General features: G+C 47.7%; 1 protein-coding gene across 1 annotated transcript; it reads right to left on the bottom strand.

The window, feature by feature from the left end:
• Nucleotides 1-739: 739 nt before the first annotated feature.
• On the bottom strand, nucleotides 740-16,237 carry SYNC (syncoilin, intermediate filament protein). The gene is made up of 4 exons (XM_047084164.1): nucleotides 16,185-16,237; nucleotides 9,547-10,687; nucleotides 2,648-2,772; nucleotides 740-842 (listed from the first exon to the last, which is right to left on the bottom strand). The coding sequence occupies exons 1-4, from the start codon at nucleotides 16,235-16,237 to the stop codon at nucleotides 767-769; spliced, it is 1,395 nt and encodes a 464-aa protein (XP_046940120.1). The 3' UTR covers nucleotides 740-766.
• Between the last annotated feature and the right edge of the window lie 1,256 nt (nucleotides 16,238-17,493).

The following is a 17,493-nucleotide window of genomic DNA, read 5'->3' as shown; positions in this document are numbered from 1 at the left end:
TAGAGAGGTTGAATCTCCCCAGTATATTTTTCACTGGGGTCTGTACTTAGAGGTTAGAAATAATAGGCTCTTGAAAGCCTTTATCACTAAGTACCATAACCAGATAAAATGCCTGGTTCTTTGCCAGGCACTCAATTTAACTGAGTAGATCACTCTGACCCAGAATCATTTTCATGAGACACAGTCTTTGGGAAAATCTGAGTATTCTTAACCTTTAGGTTCAAATCTGGATTGGTTCCTTTTTTCCAAGTCAGTAGTTCTTTTAGAGTATAGCGAAAATTATCTTCACAGAATTAGGAGTAAACTGTATGAGTCTGCACAGACTTAAACTTTGTAAAAGGATTCATTTTAAAGTCTAATACTCATGGCACAAAAGAATTCAAATTGTAAACCCATATAATGAAAATCGGCTGCCTTTTTGACCCTACCTGTGCTCCAAAAAAGGTTTTTGTTTTGGGTCAACACAAGGCAAGGTACATTCTTCACAACACTAAAGTGTGTCCATACATCCATCCTTTACTCTGCACGTGGGGGTTGCTGCTGGAGAACAGAAGGCTTCTTTTTCCGTTGCTAAGTGCATTTAGCTTGGTACCAGCAGCCTATGAAATCGACTCCACCTAAGCCTTGACTGATGGTGTTCTGCCTCCAGCCAGCCTTAGAATCTTTTTAAACAGGTCAGCCAGTATTTGTAACTTTCCCAGGGTGAATTGCTTGCCAAGTCCCTGGCACTCCCTTCTCTTGGAAAAAAAGTATGTCCAGAGGGTACTTAGTGATCCTTTGCTAAGAAGTTTTGTGTTGCTGTTTCTGGATTGCAGATTTGGCCATATGTTTCTAAACAGCCCCTGTAAAGTTGAGAAAAGAAAAAATAAGTTTATATTTTGTGCAACTTGAAATAATACAGCATGAAGTTCATCACAACTTCCGAAGTTTACTTAGTGCGGGCTAAGTTGGGGAGAGATTGCTAGAGTGTGATTTACATATGATTAGGAATGCATTTCCCTCCAAATGCCTATTAGGGTGCCTCTTACCTGCGAAACTGAATGAATGGTAACCTATGTGGTGGTGATGGGACGGACTAGCTAGAAATTTTCTCTGCCCAGGTTAACCTTGCATGGGTGTTAACAATGACTGAAATTCTCGTTTCTTTCAACGTTTTTTTTTTTTTTTTTTTTTTTTTTTGGGACAGAGAGAGACAGAGCATGAACGGGGGAGGGGCAGAGAGAGAGGGAGACACAGAATCGGAAACAGGCTCCAGGCTCTGAGCCATCAGCCCAGAGCCCGACGCGGGGCTCGAACTCACGGACCGCGAGATCGTGACCTGGCTGAAGTCGGACGCTTAACCGACTGCGCCACCCAGGCGCCCCGAAATTCTCGTTTCTTAAGATGAGTCGTTGCCCTTTCCTTCCCTATTGTACTTTTAATCTGATCCACACAAAGGTGTTTAACATACCATTTTCCTCAATTACAAGGTTCTCTAATCTCCCAAACAATAAGCGTAATCAGTTACTCCTAGGTAAAACATGGTAAAAGAAAATGCTAGTAAGTTACGAAAAGTATTGGTTATAACTGTTATTTGTGAGTTTGTATCTAAGACACAAGACTAGCTAGAAAGTAAAAATTAAATTTATGGGCATCTGTCTAGTATACAACTTAACATAGACCTTTTTTATCCTTAATGTCTTTATCCAAGAGAATCTAGGATTTTATCAGGAATATAAGAACATATTAGTATATAAAGAAATCAATGGATAGGCGTGTTGCTTGTTTCACATATTAAGCAATAATCGTGGGGCACCTAGGTGGCTCAGTCGGTTAAGCATACGACTCTTGATTTGGCTCAGGTCATGATCTAACAGTTCGTGAGTTTGAGCCCCGTGTCCAGCACTGTGCTGCCAGTGCAGAGTCTGCTTGGGATTCTCTCTCCCTCTCTCTCTGCCCCTCCCCTGCTTGCTGTCACTCAAAATAAACTTTAAAAATAAATTCTGTCCCTCAGGCTAAAACAATACCTACTTGAGTTTTTTGTTTTTGTTTTAACTTCCATATTTAGCCTTCTGGCCTCCTTTGTCGTCTGAATTAGGTAGTATAACTGTCTTCTCTGCTATTCTAAGGAAACTTTATGAATAGCTGATGGGGTAGAATAGGCCAAGGAAAGTGATGCACAGAACCCCTAGATGTGTCATCCTCTTACAGAATTCCCAGTGATAATTAGGGCATATTTTGAGTCCTGCTAGAAACAGAAACATTCCAAGTGACTGCTGAATGCTTAAATTGGGCAATCTGGAGGTATGTGTTATTCCTAACTGACTTGTCATTTGACACACTTTTTTTTTTTTCAGGCATTAGTATTGTTAAGTTAGGAAAGCAGCAACAAGGCAAACACCACTCTTGTACCCTCAAGGATCACCTTGAGACTGTGTCTCGATTCCACCTGTCTGAGAAGTGGGAGCGTTAGCCTGTCCCAGGCTCTTGGATAGCATAGCCCTTTAAAAAAAAGAAAGCCATTTTCCATTTGTCCTGGATGAGCACAGTTTAGAAATCATTTCCCAAGTCATTTTTTTGCTTTTCCATGGTAAGTGAAATTTCCCCTGAGCAACATCTCCCTCCCCAGCCAGTGTCAGTTAAGATCTGAATAGCAGCAAAAACTGACTTATAAGTTGAGAGCTCTTCGGCGAGGCTGATCCTTAGCTGCTCTATCTCTTTGTTCTTCTGTTGCTGGAGTTGTACCCCATTCCTTAACCGCCTTTGTCGTTCTTCCATTTCCTCCAGCTGTTCCTGCAGGTGAGAGGGTCAAGAACATCTCTAGTGAGCAGAACAATAAAAAAACTGGCATTGCCCGTTATAGTTTATAAAGCACTTTCTTAGATGTTTAATCTTCACGCCAGTATAGTTTGAGAAACTGGTTCAAAGAAATGTTGGGACAAAGTAATCCTGCTTATGAAAATGGTGACCAGAAAGGAGTCTTGTCTGTACTGGCAGACTACTGCTTAATAGAATCCTACAAAGGGTGGGTGGGTGGGTGCTCAGATGGTTTTTTGTTTGTTTTGCAGTTTTAAGAAGTGTCGGGGAGAATTTTGGTCCTCTAGTCAGTGTGCTGAGAGTTTTATGGACCTCTGGCTTTGTGCAAGTTTATTTCTATCAGGATAATCAGTTTTTACATCATCCTGCAACTTAAAGCAATTTAAAAGAAACCAAGTCTTGGGGGTGCCTGGCTGACTCAGTCGGTATAGCATGCGACTCTTGATCTTGGGGTTGTGAGTTCAAGCCCCACGTTGGGTGTGGAGCCTACTTTGGAAAAAAAATCAAGTCTTTGTATGCAGTTATTCTTAACTATTTTTTTGTTTATTTTGAGAGAGTGTGTGTGGGAGGAGCAGACTGAGAAGGGGAGAGAGAATCCCAAACGGGCTCTGTACTGTCAGCACGGAGCCTGATGCAGGGCTCAAACCAACAAACCATAAGGTAATGGCCTGAGCCAAAATTTTGAGAGAGATACAGCACAAGCAGGGGAGGGGCAGAGGGAAGGTGAGACAATCCCAAGCAGGCCTCACACCATCAGCACAGCCTGACATGGGGCTTGAACCCACGACCTATGAGATCATGGCCTAAGCCAAGATCAAGAGTTGGACACTGACTGAGCCATCTAGGCGCCCCACTTAGTCTTGGCTATTAAATGTAGTTCTGAGAGAGTTAAAACTATTGGAAGTCCAGTTGTTTACAGGAAAGACTAAACACAAGTTTTGTATTTGAACCTCCTTGAAGTCCAAAATAGCTCTGCCCAGTACTTCTGTAACATCATATGCAAATAGGTGCTTTATTAGGATGTTGGCTATCCTAGTTGTTAATTTATAACCTTATACTGTTTACTTGTTACACAAAAAGACTGAATTTGTTCCAAAGTGCTAAGCTGGAAGATGAAGAAGCTATATGCCCCAGAGGCCTTCAGGAGCCTTAAGATGATTGTCCGTTTCCCATTCTGCCCAAACCAAACAGGATATATTCTGTAAACTGTCTCTGCCCAGGATTAATGCCTGAGGAGTGAGGTAAGGAAGATGTCAGCAAATCCGTCTCTGGCATAGTTGGTAGCTGGCATGGATTCTTAGGAAGCATGAGGGAGATGGGAAGGGAAGGGTTGCAGCTGGAAGGCCTGTTTTAAAGGGGTAATGACTTCACCTCAGATTTTGAAGAATAATGAGCCAGGAATCCAGTTTAGGTACATGCTGTTATTAGAAGGATCTAAATAATTTGTTCTCTAAGTCATCCTTCATATACCTATGGCACATCATTCTGCAGCGTTTGATACTCTGGCTGAATTTCGACTTTGGTCAACCTTGTCAAAAGGCCTTTTTTTAGTGCCTTAGCCATACTTTGGTGCCACACAGAGATGCGGCCTTGCCATCTAAGCCTGTCTTCTGGAGGGAAGCACCTGCAAACCTCTGCGCCCCAATTCCCCAAGCCTCCCTTCGACATCTAGCAAAGCTGTATTTTGGTGAGACCTAAAAGTACACGCTTGGGAAGACAGTCTGTACCATCAATGATAAACTGACCAGGAGGAGCAACGTTACAAAATGAAACAAATATTGCTACCCTGGCTGGCGTTAAAGACAGTCTCCGGTCTTAATCATGTAGCACCACAAGATTAACTTTCTAAAACTGCTTTATCGTGTTCGTCTTTCAAAGACTTTCCACCTCTTCAGTCTGGCATTCAGACCCCCTTTAGTCTGACCCTTACCTCTAATTAGAACCTCCACTGCGCTTTCAGATGGACATTTTCCTCTAGCCTGCACTGTGTGGCTGGGAGGCCACGACTAGTCACATGTAGCTAATAAGTACTGGAAATGCAGCTAATCTGAATCCACATGTACCTAAGTATAAGCTACACAGATTTTTAAGACTTGGCATATAGGGGCGCCTGGGTGGCGCAGTCGGTTAAGCGTCCGACTTCAGCCAGGTCACGATCTCGCGGTCCGTGAGTTCGAGCCCCGCGTCAGGCTCTGGGCTGATGGCTCAGAGCCTGGAGCCTGTTTCTGATTCTGTGTCTCCCTCTCTCTCTGCCCCTCGCCCGTTCATGCTCTGTCTCTCTCTCTGTCCCAAAAATAAATAAACGTTGAAAAAAAAAATTAAAAAAAAAAAAAAAAAGACTTGGCATATAAAACAGTGTAAAATACCTCAAATTTTGATATTGACTCAATGTTGAAATATTTTTATATACAGAGTTAAATAAAATACTAGTTTCACCTGTTTTTTTTTTTTTTTTTAATGTGGCTACTAGAAAATTGTAAATGACATCTGTGGCTTGCATGATGTTTCTTGGTTCTAGCCTGCTGCTCTAGCCTGACAAATTCACAGATCTCTGTGTCTTTACTCCTGCCATTTCTGTCCCCTAAACAGCATCTGCTATATTACATTACTATTTATCTTTTTTCTTCTTGTGTAACTCCCAGCTTGTAGGTTCCTGTCCAGCACCCTGCACGTACTGCTGGATGTGAAGCACGTAGATAGTAAACATTCTATAATCCCGCATTCACGACCTACCAATTTCATCTAAAAACTTGGAGACCATTCTCAGCAAATTCCTCACACCACCCACTGCACCAGTCCCCAAATCCTACCCAAATATTTTACTTCATGTATCTCACATGATCTCTGCCTCATAAGGCTTAAGTGGTCTTTCCAGGCTCCTTCAATCCATCCTACATGCCACCATTTTTAAAAGTACGTGCCTATGTGCAAGTACTTTACAAAGATTAATTCATTCTTTCCAACAGCCTTATGATGTGTATGATTACTAATCCCATTTTACAGTGAAGGAGCAGAGTCACTGGTGAAGTCATTGGTCCGAAGTTTCCCAGACAGGAAGTAAGCCAGGATTTGCCACTGGCTTAGAAAACTCATACTTTACAACTGCGTTGTTGCCATCTTGTCTGTGGAGCTCTTCAGTGGCTCCTCAAACTGTTTTCCATGAAACCCCAGGAGAAAGCCATATGGAAGTGCCCTTGCCGCAGTTAGAAAGTAGCTCACTTTGGGGTGCCTGGGTGGCGCAGTCGGTTGGGCGTCCGACTTCAGCCAGGTCACAATCTCGCGGTCCGTGAGTTCGAGCCCCGCGTCAGGCTCTGGGCTGACGGCTCAGAGCCTGGAGCCTGTTTCCGATTCTGTGTCTCCCTCTCTCTCTGCCCCTCCCCCGTTCATGCTCTGTCTCTCTCTGTCCCAAAAATAAATAAACGTTGAAAAAAAAAAAAAAAAGTAGCTCACTTTTACCTGTTTTACATGCTGGCATTCTATATCAAGTTGTGTTTGGGGAAAAGGGTCTGTGGCTTTGGAGAAAACCTTTTTTTTGAAAACCACTGACTTGAAGACTATGGAAAATCCTTCAGTCTGGTCCCAATCTACCTCTACAGCCACATCTATCTAGTCACATTCTTAGGATCCAGCCACACTGAGCGCACTTCCCTTAACATGTCTTTTTATGTTTTCATGCTTTTGTGTAAGTCATTCTCTCTGCCTGGAATGCCTCTTTCCCTTGTCTACCCAACGAATTTATTCTCCAAGGCTTGGTTCAAACACCTTGTGGAAGTTGAATGTGAACTTGGGCTAGATTGCACAGGGTCAGAATCCTCCTTCTGTCACTTCCTGAACAAATGATTTGACTTGTCTGTCTGGTTTCTGTTTTCTCATTTTTCATACAGTGACAGTAATTTATAGCTATCTCACAGAAAGGTAAGGATTAAATGTATTAATACATGTAAAAAACTAAAAGTACATGGTAGCTATTGTTAACTCTTAGGAAATTTCCCCTCCGTGTCCCCAGGCAGGGGTAATTATACGTACTTCATTGGTACAGTGCCTTATTCCTACTACTGTTAATAGTGTTTATCACTTGAAGAATATTAATGATTTCACTGATTCTATGGCTTTCACATTTTAACATTTCAGATCAGGGTGCATCTTAAAATCAAGTGTCTTTGATTTTACGCAATATGTTCATTATATCTGGTATCCTTCCTGGACTATAAACTATTTGATGTCAGGAACTACCCCTCTCCCCCATTTCTCATCTCATCTCTTCTGCCAGCACATAGTTCACTGCCTGGCACATGGTAAGCAGGCGTAGAAAATATTTGTTGAATGAATAGATGATGGTGATGAAAGAGGCAGAGTGTACAACTGCCAGAGTGAAGTGCACCCTCAAAAAGTAGTCAGATGCCGTAAGTGACCTTTGGCAAACAAGTCTGGGAAGCCATTTCACAAAGCAGAATTTGCTTACTAGGACCTTGATTGCTACTTTATGACAAAGCAATAGGAGACATCCATCAAGAGTATTTTTCACAGAATGATCTTTGGAAAGCTGTACCAATCAGCAAATCTGAAATCCAGCACAGTGATGAAAATCACGGGCGGGTGGGGGGCGGGGACAATTCTACAACCCTAATACTATGTCCAAAAACTCCTCCAGAGGATTTCCTGTTGATGGTACCACTGTCCCAGTTAGCCTTGTCTGAAATCTTGACACCCTCTGTGACTTCTCACCCCTGCCCCCTTCATTCAGTGGCCACATTATCCTGCATTTGTTCTTGCATCCTTCCCCTTCCTTGTATTCCCACATTGGTTCCTCTTACCTATAGTAGCTTCCTGATTAGTCCCCTAGCTTCTAGGTCTCCAGCCCATTTTACACACTGCCACCCGTACTTTTTCTAAAAGTAGAGAAGCAATTATGTTACTCGCTTGATTAAATACCTTTACTGATGCAACTGAGTACTGAATGAAATCCAAACTCCCTAGTTTGGATTTCTGAGTCCTGACATGACCTGGGGCGCCTGGGTGGCTCAGTCAATTGAGTATCCAACTCTTCATTTTGGCTCAGGTCATGATCCCAGGGTTGTGGGATTGAGCCCCACGTCTGGCTCCACACTGAGTGTGGAGCTTGCTTAAGATTCTCTCTCTCTGTCCCCCTTCCCAGCTCACACACTCACTCTCTCTAATTAAAAAAAAAAAAAAAAAGCCCAACATGATCTGCCCCAACCTACCTTTACAGTTCAACTCACCTTTCAATTTTTCACCTGTCATATCCAGTGGGGTTGCAGATGTTGAGTTAATATATATATTAAAATTACTCTCACCTATTTTTTTTATTTTTTTAGTATGGCTACTAGCAAGGTTTAAATTATATTATGTCTTGCATATTTCTTTGGGATAGCACTGGTCTAGATCTTGCCTATATTTTAATACCTAGCTCAAATAACACCGCTTCTTCCATGGAGTGTTGTCTGATTTAATGGATGACTAAAAATAATTTCATTATCCTATAGCACTCTTACCTGTACCTCTCTTCAATCACGTGCTGCTCTTTCCCCTGGATTATAATTATTAATGTAATGTCTGAGTACAACTTAAGGATACATTTTATGCCAAAAAAATAAAAAGATCCTCTTTCACTAGACTGAACCAATTAAAAAGCTGCAGTGGGGGAGGGGAATGCTTTCATAATACAAACTACAGAAAGCTTGACAAAATTTTGAGTGAAGTGAATACAGCCATTTTCAACAGAGGATATGTTCCTTGAAGGATGTATCAGAATCTCTGGAACTTTTTAAGCTTATCCAAAGGAACATGTATTTCAAAAGATGAAAATACTGCTCTGAAAGGAACCACCGCATTGTGGTCCCCTCATAGTGGCCAGCAGCCCTTCAGTCAGCATTTAACTGATGTCCTCTGAGCCCGAGTGGCAGAAAAAAGTAAAGCAATGCTCCCTTCCTTCTGAAAGCTCACAGTCCGTGGGAGAGAGACAAAATTGTGTTTTTACTTTGTATTTATATCCCACCCTGTTCTATAAAGGGATTAGAACTGGCTCACACTTAATCAGAAGTAACTGGAATACAAGTGAAATGGTGATAATGCACAAAGAAGGAAAATGAGGACTAGAGCTTCATAGATTTCATCCCAGTTTTTGCTTTGTTTTGTTTTAAGTAATCTCTATGCCCAACATGGGGCTCAAACTCATGACCTCGAGATCAAGAGTCACACGCTCTACTGAACCAAGCCAGCCAGGCGCCCCTCATCCCAGTTTTAAAACTGGGAAGCTCCAAGGCAGAGATCAGCTAGGTGGGACTTGAGGGTGAATGTGCAGGGAGGGAGAGAATGAAAATCCCACCTTGCCTCATCCCCCTCTTGCTCCCTGCACCCAAGCATGATTCACCAAGAATTGGAAAACTGTGCCGTGGAAAGTGCACGGAAACATTCACGATTGGCCAGGCCGGGGTTCATAAACCACCAGCTCGCTGAGCCTGTTTCCTCATCTATGAAAGTGAGAACACTTGATCTGGAGGCTTAACGAGAGGACCGGGTGACGGTCGGTGTCGGGGCGCCGCCTACATTCTCAGCCCGGAGTGCCGGCCTAACCTGGTGGGATGAAGAGCGGAGTAAAGGAGCGGCCGCCCCGAGGAGTAAGCGGGTCCTCCTGCATGTAGGAGGGCCTCCTTCAAAGTGGCCGCGAGACCTGTGACTCCGGTCACCTTTTCCTGCCCCAGGCTAACTGTCCGTGCCCAGGGGGCCTACCCTGTACTGCTGCACCTCCTCATCTCGTTTCTGCCTCACGAGCAAGATCTGGTCCTCCAGGTTCCTGTTCTGCAGCTGGAGCTGCCGGGCCTCTGCTTGCAGGGGTCTCAGAGCCTCCTTCATCCCCTGGATCTCGGCCTGGGTTTTCTGCAGCGCTTTGGCCGCAGCTTCTTTCCTCTCCAGGAGCCGCAGCAGCTGAGGCTCATACTCTTCCTCCAGGCCTTGGCGGCTCTCTGCCATGAGGTTCTCAAACTGGGCAGAGAGCCGCCGGCTCTCCTGGAGAAAGTGCCCGTCCCTCTGGCTGGGAGGTGCTTCTAGTTGTTGCCGTAACTGCTCCTTCTGCTTCTGATAGGCGTCCCGGAGCTGGGCCAGTTCCTCCGAGAGCTGGGCTGCCCGTGTGGTCAGCGCTTCCCGGAGATCGGCAAACTGGGCCACGTCCTGCCGGCGGCACTCGAGCTGGTATTGGCAGGCCACGCATTCCTTCGTCACCTTGAACAGCTTCTGCTTGACCAGCCGGATCTCCTCCCTCAGCCCGTCCCTCTCCAGCTCTGCTTGGGCGTGCAGTTTGTAGGCGGCCAGGATGTCCTGATGGACCTGCTGCACCTCCTGCAGGGCTGGTTCCCGGAGCAACACCAGCTCGTGGATGAGCTGATCCCTCTCCTCTTCCAGCTGGGCCACAGCTTGGACACATTGCTGGAAACGCTCCTCTAGCAATTCCAGGTCCTCTATGCTCAGGCTGTCTGTGCTGGGACCAGGCCCGGCTTGGAGGCTCTCCTCAGGGCTGGGTTTCTCCTCGCTCGTGACCGTCTCTCCCCCGGAACTGGTCTGCTCTGGGCTTGCGGTCTTTTCTGGCTGTGTGGGCTCGTCCACATATAGTATCTCCTCTGGCTTCATAGGCTCGTCCATCTCCAGGGCCTCCCCTGGTTGCCTGGTCTCCTCGATATACAGTGCCTCCTCAGGCTTCTCCGTCTCTTCCACGTAGAGTGTCTCATCGAGGTCACCTGTGTCCCCCAAGTAGAGAATGTCCTCTAAGTTCAAGGTCCCCTCCAAAGACAGAGTAACTTCTGGGTTCAAAGTCCCCACCTCACGCAGGGATTCAGAGTTCTCTTCGAGAGAAGAACTGGCTTCCGTTCTTGTTTCTCTGCAAGAGAAATGACTTAAAGTCAGAGGGCAGCCACAATCCCGGGATGGTTCCTGATGGGAGCCATTGGGCTTTTTTCGGCCTCTCACATCTCAGAGGGCACTTGTCTGCTCCTTCCCCCTCCGTCAGCCTACCCCCATACACCCATGGCTCAGATCCCCTGACAACATCCCCATGACGTCAGCGTCTAGCCTCTGCTTACATACCTTTAAGGCCAGGAAGCTCACATCGTTCCACTGTCATAAGAAAATTCTAGTGTTGAAGTAAAACCTTGTCTGCAATTTTTTACCTGGACTTGGTTCCTCTTTCTGGAATCAGACAGATCTAGCTACTTTCCCATGCCAAGTTCTTTAAACACCTAAAGAAAACTAACATCTTTCGATTATTCCATGCATGCCAAAGTGTCCAGTGCCCTCCTCGTTTGGGTCACTTCTTTCTGACTCGGCTCCAAACTGTCACTGTCCCTTGGGGGTGGGTATTGGAAACAGTATCCAGGTATGTTCTGAGCTCTGGACACTATGTTTCTGTTGATAAGGCCAATATTGCCGATAGAGGGCAGCTCAATCATACTGGCAAATGCTGAGTTTGACTAAAAGCCTTTAAGACTGTCTCACACTGAGTACTTTTATTTTCCTAACTTTTTTTTTTTTTTTTAACATTTATTTATTTTTGGGACAGAGAGAGACAGAGCATGAACGGGTGAGGGGCAGAGAGAGGGAGACACAGAATGGGAAACAGGCTCCAGGCTCTGAGCCATCAGCCCAGAGCCCGACGCGGGGCTCGAACTCACGGACCGCGAGATCGTGACCTGGCTGAAGTCAGACGCCCAACCGACTGCGCCACCCAGGCGCCCCTTTCCTAACTTTTTTAATGTTTACTTATTTTTGAGAGAGACAGAGCACGAACAGGGGAGGAGCAGAGAAAGAGTGAGACACAGAGTCCAAAGCAGGCTCCAGGCTCTGAGCTGGCAGCACAGAGCCCGACGTGGGGCTCGAACTCACTGCGAGATCATGACCTGAGCTGACGTCAGATGCTTAACCGACTGAGCTACTCAGGCGCCCCTCAGACTGAGTGCTTTTAAACCGCATCTCTTGTTCCTGTAAAAAACATTCATCTTGTTAGAATTGGCCCATCCTCTGGCCTGTCAAAGGCTCTTGAATTCAGATTCTGTGATTCTAACAGAGAAGTTCCTTAACCCGGCTGCCAGTTGCCTGCTAATTTAACCAGCTTCTGTTAAGGAATATTCTCCTGCTTCTCTGGCCTTCAAATGGCTTTGGTCCTTCCTGTTTCAATTCATCTTACCTACCTTGGATCTCTGGGCAATTAATTCTTTGAAAATATAAAATACCACGGAAATAATAATAAATTACACTTAAAAAGGTCCTAATATCTGAATCTAATATCATTCAGGCTCAGTTCTAAATGATTTACGTATACCAATTCATTTAATCCTCATAACATTTTTATGAGGTAGTCATACTTATTATCCCCATTTTACAGATCAGGAAACTGAGGTGAAAAGAGATTAAGTAATTTGCTCAAGGAAACTCATACTCCATGAGCACCAGTTATAAAACAATTTAAATGTGAGTGTAGCTTACGAGAAACTTATTTTAGACATAAAGCATAAATGAAAAGCCCCATGTATCAATGAAGTCATCTGTCTTGAAAAGGCCTACTTGTGTCCAGGTTTTAAGCTCTAGATCTCAGCTCCAAGTTCCCACTACAGATTACTTTTATTCTCAATCGTTGTGTACTCACTCTATCTTCCTCTCTAGCACCCCAGGAGTCCCTGGCTCCCCATTCTGTGTCTCATGGTGGCCCTCTGGAAACCACAAGTGTGGCTTCACCAGGCCCCAGACATCACTGGCTTCATGCAACCCAAGCACCTGCACCGAAATCTAAAAGCTTGAAGGCAGCCTCAACCATCACCCTGTCTGTTCCCATCACTTTACCACAAAGACTGATCTCTCTCACCTGGTGTCACCTAGCACCTCAAACTCAACTGCCCCCAAATTATCCTTCTCCCTGGGCTTACTATACCTGTATTCTCCAGCTCAGAGAAGCACATCCCCATACAGCAGGTTGATGAGGCAAATAATCTACCCCCCCTTCTTTTTTTTAATTTAAATTTTAGTTAACATACAGTGCACTATTGGTTTCTGGAGTAGAACTCAGTGATTCATCACTTACCTACAACAGCCAGTGCTCATCACAACAAGCGCCCTCCTTAATACCCATCACCCACTTCGCCCATCCCCCCTCCCTCCATCAGCCCATAGTTTGTCTTCTATCATTAAGAGTCTCTTATTTGTTCCCTCTCTTTTCGTTCCCTGCCTCCCATATGTTCATCTGTTTTGTTTCTTAAATTCCACACGAGTGAAATCATATGGTATTTGTCTTTCTCTGATGGACTTCTTTCATTTAGCATAATACATTCTAGCTCCATCCATGTCACTGCAAATGGCAAGATTTCATTCTTTTTGAAGGCTGAGTAATATTCCATTGCATATATATACCACATCTTCTTCACCCATTCATCAGTTGATGGACATCTGGGCTCTCTCCATCGTTTGGCTATTGTTGATAATGCTGCTATAAACATTGGGGTGCATGTACCCCTTTGAATCTTTGTACAATAAACATGTACCCCTTTGAATCTACATTTTGTCCCCTTTGGGTAAATACCTAACCGTGCAATTGCTGCATCGTAGGGTAGTTCTATTTTTGAGGCAAATAATCTTTAAACAGCTCTTTTCCTCCCCCACATAGCCAACTCACTGAGAACTGACCTATCTCAGAAAGTCTCCAGTCTCCACCTCCTCCTCATCCCCTTGCCAGGGCCCTACTCCAAGTCATTGCATACCTGCACTCATATGCCAGCCTTTTAACGGGCATTCTTCCTTCTCATGCCAGCCTATTGCCTACAGTGCCACAGCTCACTAGAACATAACCGTGTCGCATCACTTCATGCACAAATAGCCAGCTGCTTAGCATAGACTCAAAGCCCTTAAAGATGTGGCCCCAACATACCTTTCCAGGCTCATCTCACAGTACCCGCCCCCGCCCACCCAGAGCATGTGTTAACACTTTTACACCTCCTACTCCTAGCCCACTATGTCTAAAGAATCCAGCTCAGAAAATACAGCTCCTTGTACACCATCTGATGAGAGAACAATCCTGCACCACCTGGAAAGGTAGAGCTCGTAGCACCAGAAAGGATGCACCTGCTCAGCCGGCCAGACCCACCTTGATCCTCAACACAGCCCCTGCTTTCCCAGCAGACGGCCCTCATAGGCTCCTGCTGAGTTCTCCACCCTGGAATGACGTAACCGTGTTCAAGGCAGTATTCCAAGTATTTTACATGCATACTCATGTATATGATGCTCATCTGTTACCCCCATTTTGTAGATGAGGAAACCAAAGCACTGAGTAAAGAACTCACTCAAGGTTCCACAACTTGTAAGTGGTAGAGGCTGGAGAAGATGGCATCTGGCTCCAAAGCTGGACGGTGCTCCTTTTATCACTCTGTTCCCAGAACAGGCATGAGTTCTAAAACAGGTACAAAGCTACAGCAGGTCCAACAGAGCTTGGCACAGAGCCTTCAAAATATACTTATTTAGAGGTGCCTGGGTTGGTTAAGCCCCAGTTGGTTAGGCGTCCGACTTTGGCTCAGGTCATGACCTCACGGTTCCTGAGTTCGAGCCGCACGTCGGGCTCTGTGCTGCCAGCTCAGAGCCTGGAGCCTGCTTCAGATTCTGTGTCTCCCTCTCTCTCTGCCCCTTCCCTACTCTCTTTCTCTCTGTAAAAATAAATAAACTTAAAAAAGGGGGGGGGAGGTGCCTGGGTGGCTCAGTTGGTTAAGCATCTGACTTCAGCTCAGGTCATGATCTCACAGTTTGTGGGTTTGAGCCCCGCATTGGGCTCTGTGCTGACCACGAGGAGCCTGCAGCCTGCTTTGGATTCTGGGTCTCCTTCTCTCTCTGCCCCTTCCCTGCTCACACTCTTGTCTCTCTCTCTCTCTCAAAAATAAACATTAAAAATTTTTAATTATAAAAAGTTAAAATATATATATATATATATATATATATATATATATATATACTTATTTACCTACTCGTAAATTTCTATTCGTCTTTCAAGCCCCACTCATCTCCCCTGTGAAGCATTTCGCAGACAAACCCATTATTGTGTTCTCAAGGCACTTTGTGTGCAGCTCATCTTTGCACTTAGTGCTATTACAGCAGTGAGCGTGTCCGTGTCCCCTGAGAGTCCATTTCCTAAGGACAAGTACAGTTCTCATTCTCTGTGTATCCCAGGGTGGGGCTCTGTAGAAGGAAGGCAGGCAAGAAACCAACTCAGATCCAAGGAGGAAACTTTGCCCAAAGTCAAGTGGCAAAGCTGGAAGTAGAACCCCGGCCACCTGTCTCCCAGGCAGCGCCCTTATCACACACTGTTGTTGCCTCTGTTGCCCCCCACAGTGCCAGGCCTCTGCTCGGTGCTGCCCTCACACAGCTGCCTCTCTCTAAGGGGCTGAGGAAAATAGGGTATGGGAGGTCGAGGGGCAAGGGAGCCGGCTCAGATGGGGCCCCTGACCTCAGGCTTCCTTGGACTCCAAGCAGCCTCCCTCTGCCACTCTGACCCTGGCCCTAGAGGACTCCAGCAGCTCCCACTCTGCACATCGAGGCTGTGGCAAGGACTGTCTGTGACATGCTGCAGGCATGCGTTGGTGTGTATCTGACTCTGTGTATCTGTATATGCATATGGCAGCACAGGTGACTGTATGTGCAAAACTGTACTCAGCTTTGTGCTGTGTGTGACAGTGAGGGGAGTGGGGTGTGTGTGTTTGCACCTTCACCTCTTCGGGATTATGGTCTGACCTGGGGCAGAAATACTCCCTACTGGCCCCAAATCCCTGAGCCACAGCCCTTTCCCCGTCACCAGTGGTAAGCTGACAGAGTGGATGGTTGGGGGCGGGCCTTCTCTCGGGGGGGGGGGGGGGGGGGCAAAGACCAAGGCCCTCCTAAGACCCTCCCCACCCCCCATTCCAGGCCTCAGACCGAAGATAGCAAGCTGCCCGAACAGGCTCTTAACTCCAAGCTGGCAGCTGCCCAACCTTGCACCAAGTCCCTTCCACACAGCGAATTCAGCAACTGGAGGCCTCCATCTCCAGTCGCATTTGGGGTGAGGAATGAAAGAAAGCTAGTAGCGTCCTTGGCCACTCTGGCCCAGTGGCATTTGCCGGTGGATGCCCACCAGTCTGAAAGGGTTAATCGTCACCCAGCCCCGGAGGGGGGGGGCGCTATAAAAAGCCACAGACAAACGGAGGTGCCGGGACCCCGGGCCTCCCCCATCTCCCTTGGCCGGTGGCTCCGCCCAGTGCCCGCGCCGCACCCCGGCTGGCCCACCACCCCCAGCCAGGCGAAAGGTGATCGCGGGGGGCTCGTCCAGCGCCCCCTCCCCCCAGCGCGGCGACTCGGGCCCTGCGCGGTCCTACCTCGCGGCCTGGGCGGCGCCGTCCCCCTCGAGCCGGGGCTCCGGGCTGGCCATGGCTGCGCGACCCCGGGCTGGGCGGCCGCGTTATTAATAGCCGGCCCCGCCGGCCGCTCGCTCCGCGCCCGCGCCCGCCGCACTGGCAGCTGCCGCCGACACCGGATCCCGCCCGCCCCGGGCCGGGCGCGCCCACTTGGCCCCAGCTCCCGCCCGCGGGAGGAGGGAGCGGGCCGCGCGGCCGGGGGCGGAGGTGGGGGGTGGCCGATCGGCGTCTCCCAAACCCGCGGGCCCTGAGATCTTCCCGAACCTTCTTTCTCTCCACTCATTCTTTCCAAGGGTCCCAGCTGCGGGGGGGGCAGGGGAGGAGGGCTCTGCAGCCCCAGAAGAGCACTTCCCCTGCCTGGGGTCGGGGCAGAGGGTTGAGGTGGGGGGACTCAGAGGGACCCGGCACCCCAGCGCGCGCAGCTCGGCGTCCTGCGAGCCCCACCTGCGCAGGGGGAGGGGGAGGGGAGGCCTGAGCGCGGTGCCCCGCAGCTGTCCCGAAGGGCTGGGGGAGGAGGGGTCACGGCCACACCCGGTGCGTTTGGGGATAGTCGGGAGCCTGTTGCCGGGGGCTAGGGAAGGGCGGTGGGAGGACTGCGTGGGAGGCGCTTAAGCCTATAAGGTCGAGTCCACATTTAACACCGATGTCCACCCCCCGCGCTGCGGGGTTTCCTGGGGTCCCTCCACTTGCTCCACCTGTCACCCCGACCCAGCCGCTCCTCTGTCCACTCCGAGGCGTGCCCCCTCCCCCCAAGGCCTTAGCCCATTAGAGTCAGGGTCAAATTTCAACACTGAAGTCTTTCTCCCTAAGCCAGAAGCTGCCGGTCCCTTCCCAGACCTGGGCCTCAGGCATTCTCCCTTCCGATGCCTTTTTTCCACTTAATCTCTCTGTCTGAGGAGGTCTTTGACTCAACCGCACAAGAATGCTGTGAACTGTAAAGAACGAGCGAGGGGCTGGATGTGTGTTTAATCAGAGAGGCCTTGAGTGTGGGGCGGGGGTGGGGCAATGGTGCCGCGGTGTTGAATGCGTGTGGGTTGTGTGTTGCGATCAACGTGCCCACTGCAGGCGGTGTGAACACCACATGGTTGTGTATGTGGAGGGGGAGATGGTGGGATTGTGTGCCCGTGTGTGTGACTCTGTGACGACTGTGGGGTACATGTCTGTGTGGGGGCATAGGGTTGGGGGCTTGTATAATCTTGGGGCGCGGGGTTGAGAGTGGTTGTTAGGGGTGGGGATCCGCGGTTGTGGACTCTTGTGACTGTGTTGTGGG

The sequence above is a fragment of the Lynx rufus genome, unplaced genomic scaffold (genome assembly GCF_022079265.1).
Source record: "Lynx rufus isolate CCGP_SWC_20201006 ecotype Redwood Valley unplaced genomic scaffold, mLynRuf1.p SCAF_2, whole genome shotgun sequence".
NCBI classification, from domain to species: Eukaryota; Metazoa; Chordata; class Mammalia; order Carnivora; family Felidae; genus Lynx; species Lynx rufus.
This window is presented reverse-complemented; position numbering and strand designations above follow the sequence as displayed.

Bases quoted from the DNA above. Each gene is read 5' to 3' on its own strand.
- SYNC (XM_047084164.1), bottom strand. From the start codon at position 16,237: ATGGCCAGCCCGGAGCCCCGGCTCGAGGGGGACGGCGCCGCCCAGGCC. The intron at 2,773-9,546 runs GTAGGCCCCCTG...TCTCACCTGCAG, and splicing joins AGGAGGTGCAGCAGTACAGG to GAACAGCTGGAGGAAATGGA. The intron at 843-2,647 runs GTCAGTTTTTGC...TCAACTTTACAG, and splicing joins GAAGAGCTCTCAACTTATAA to GGGCTGTTTAGAAACATATG.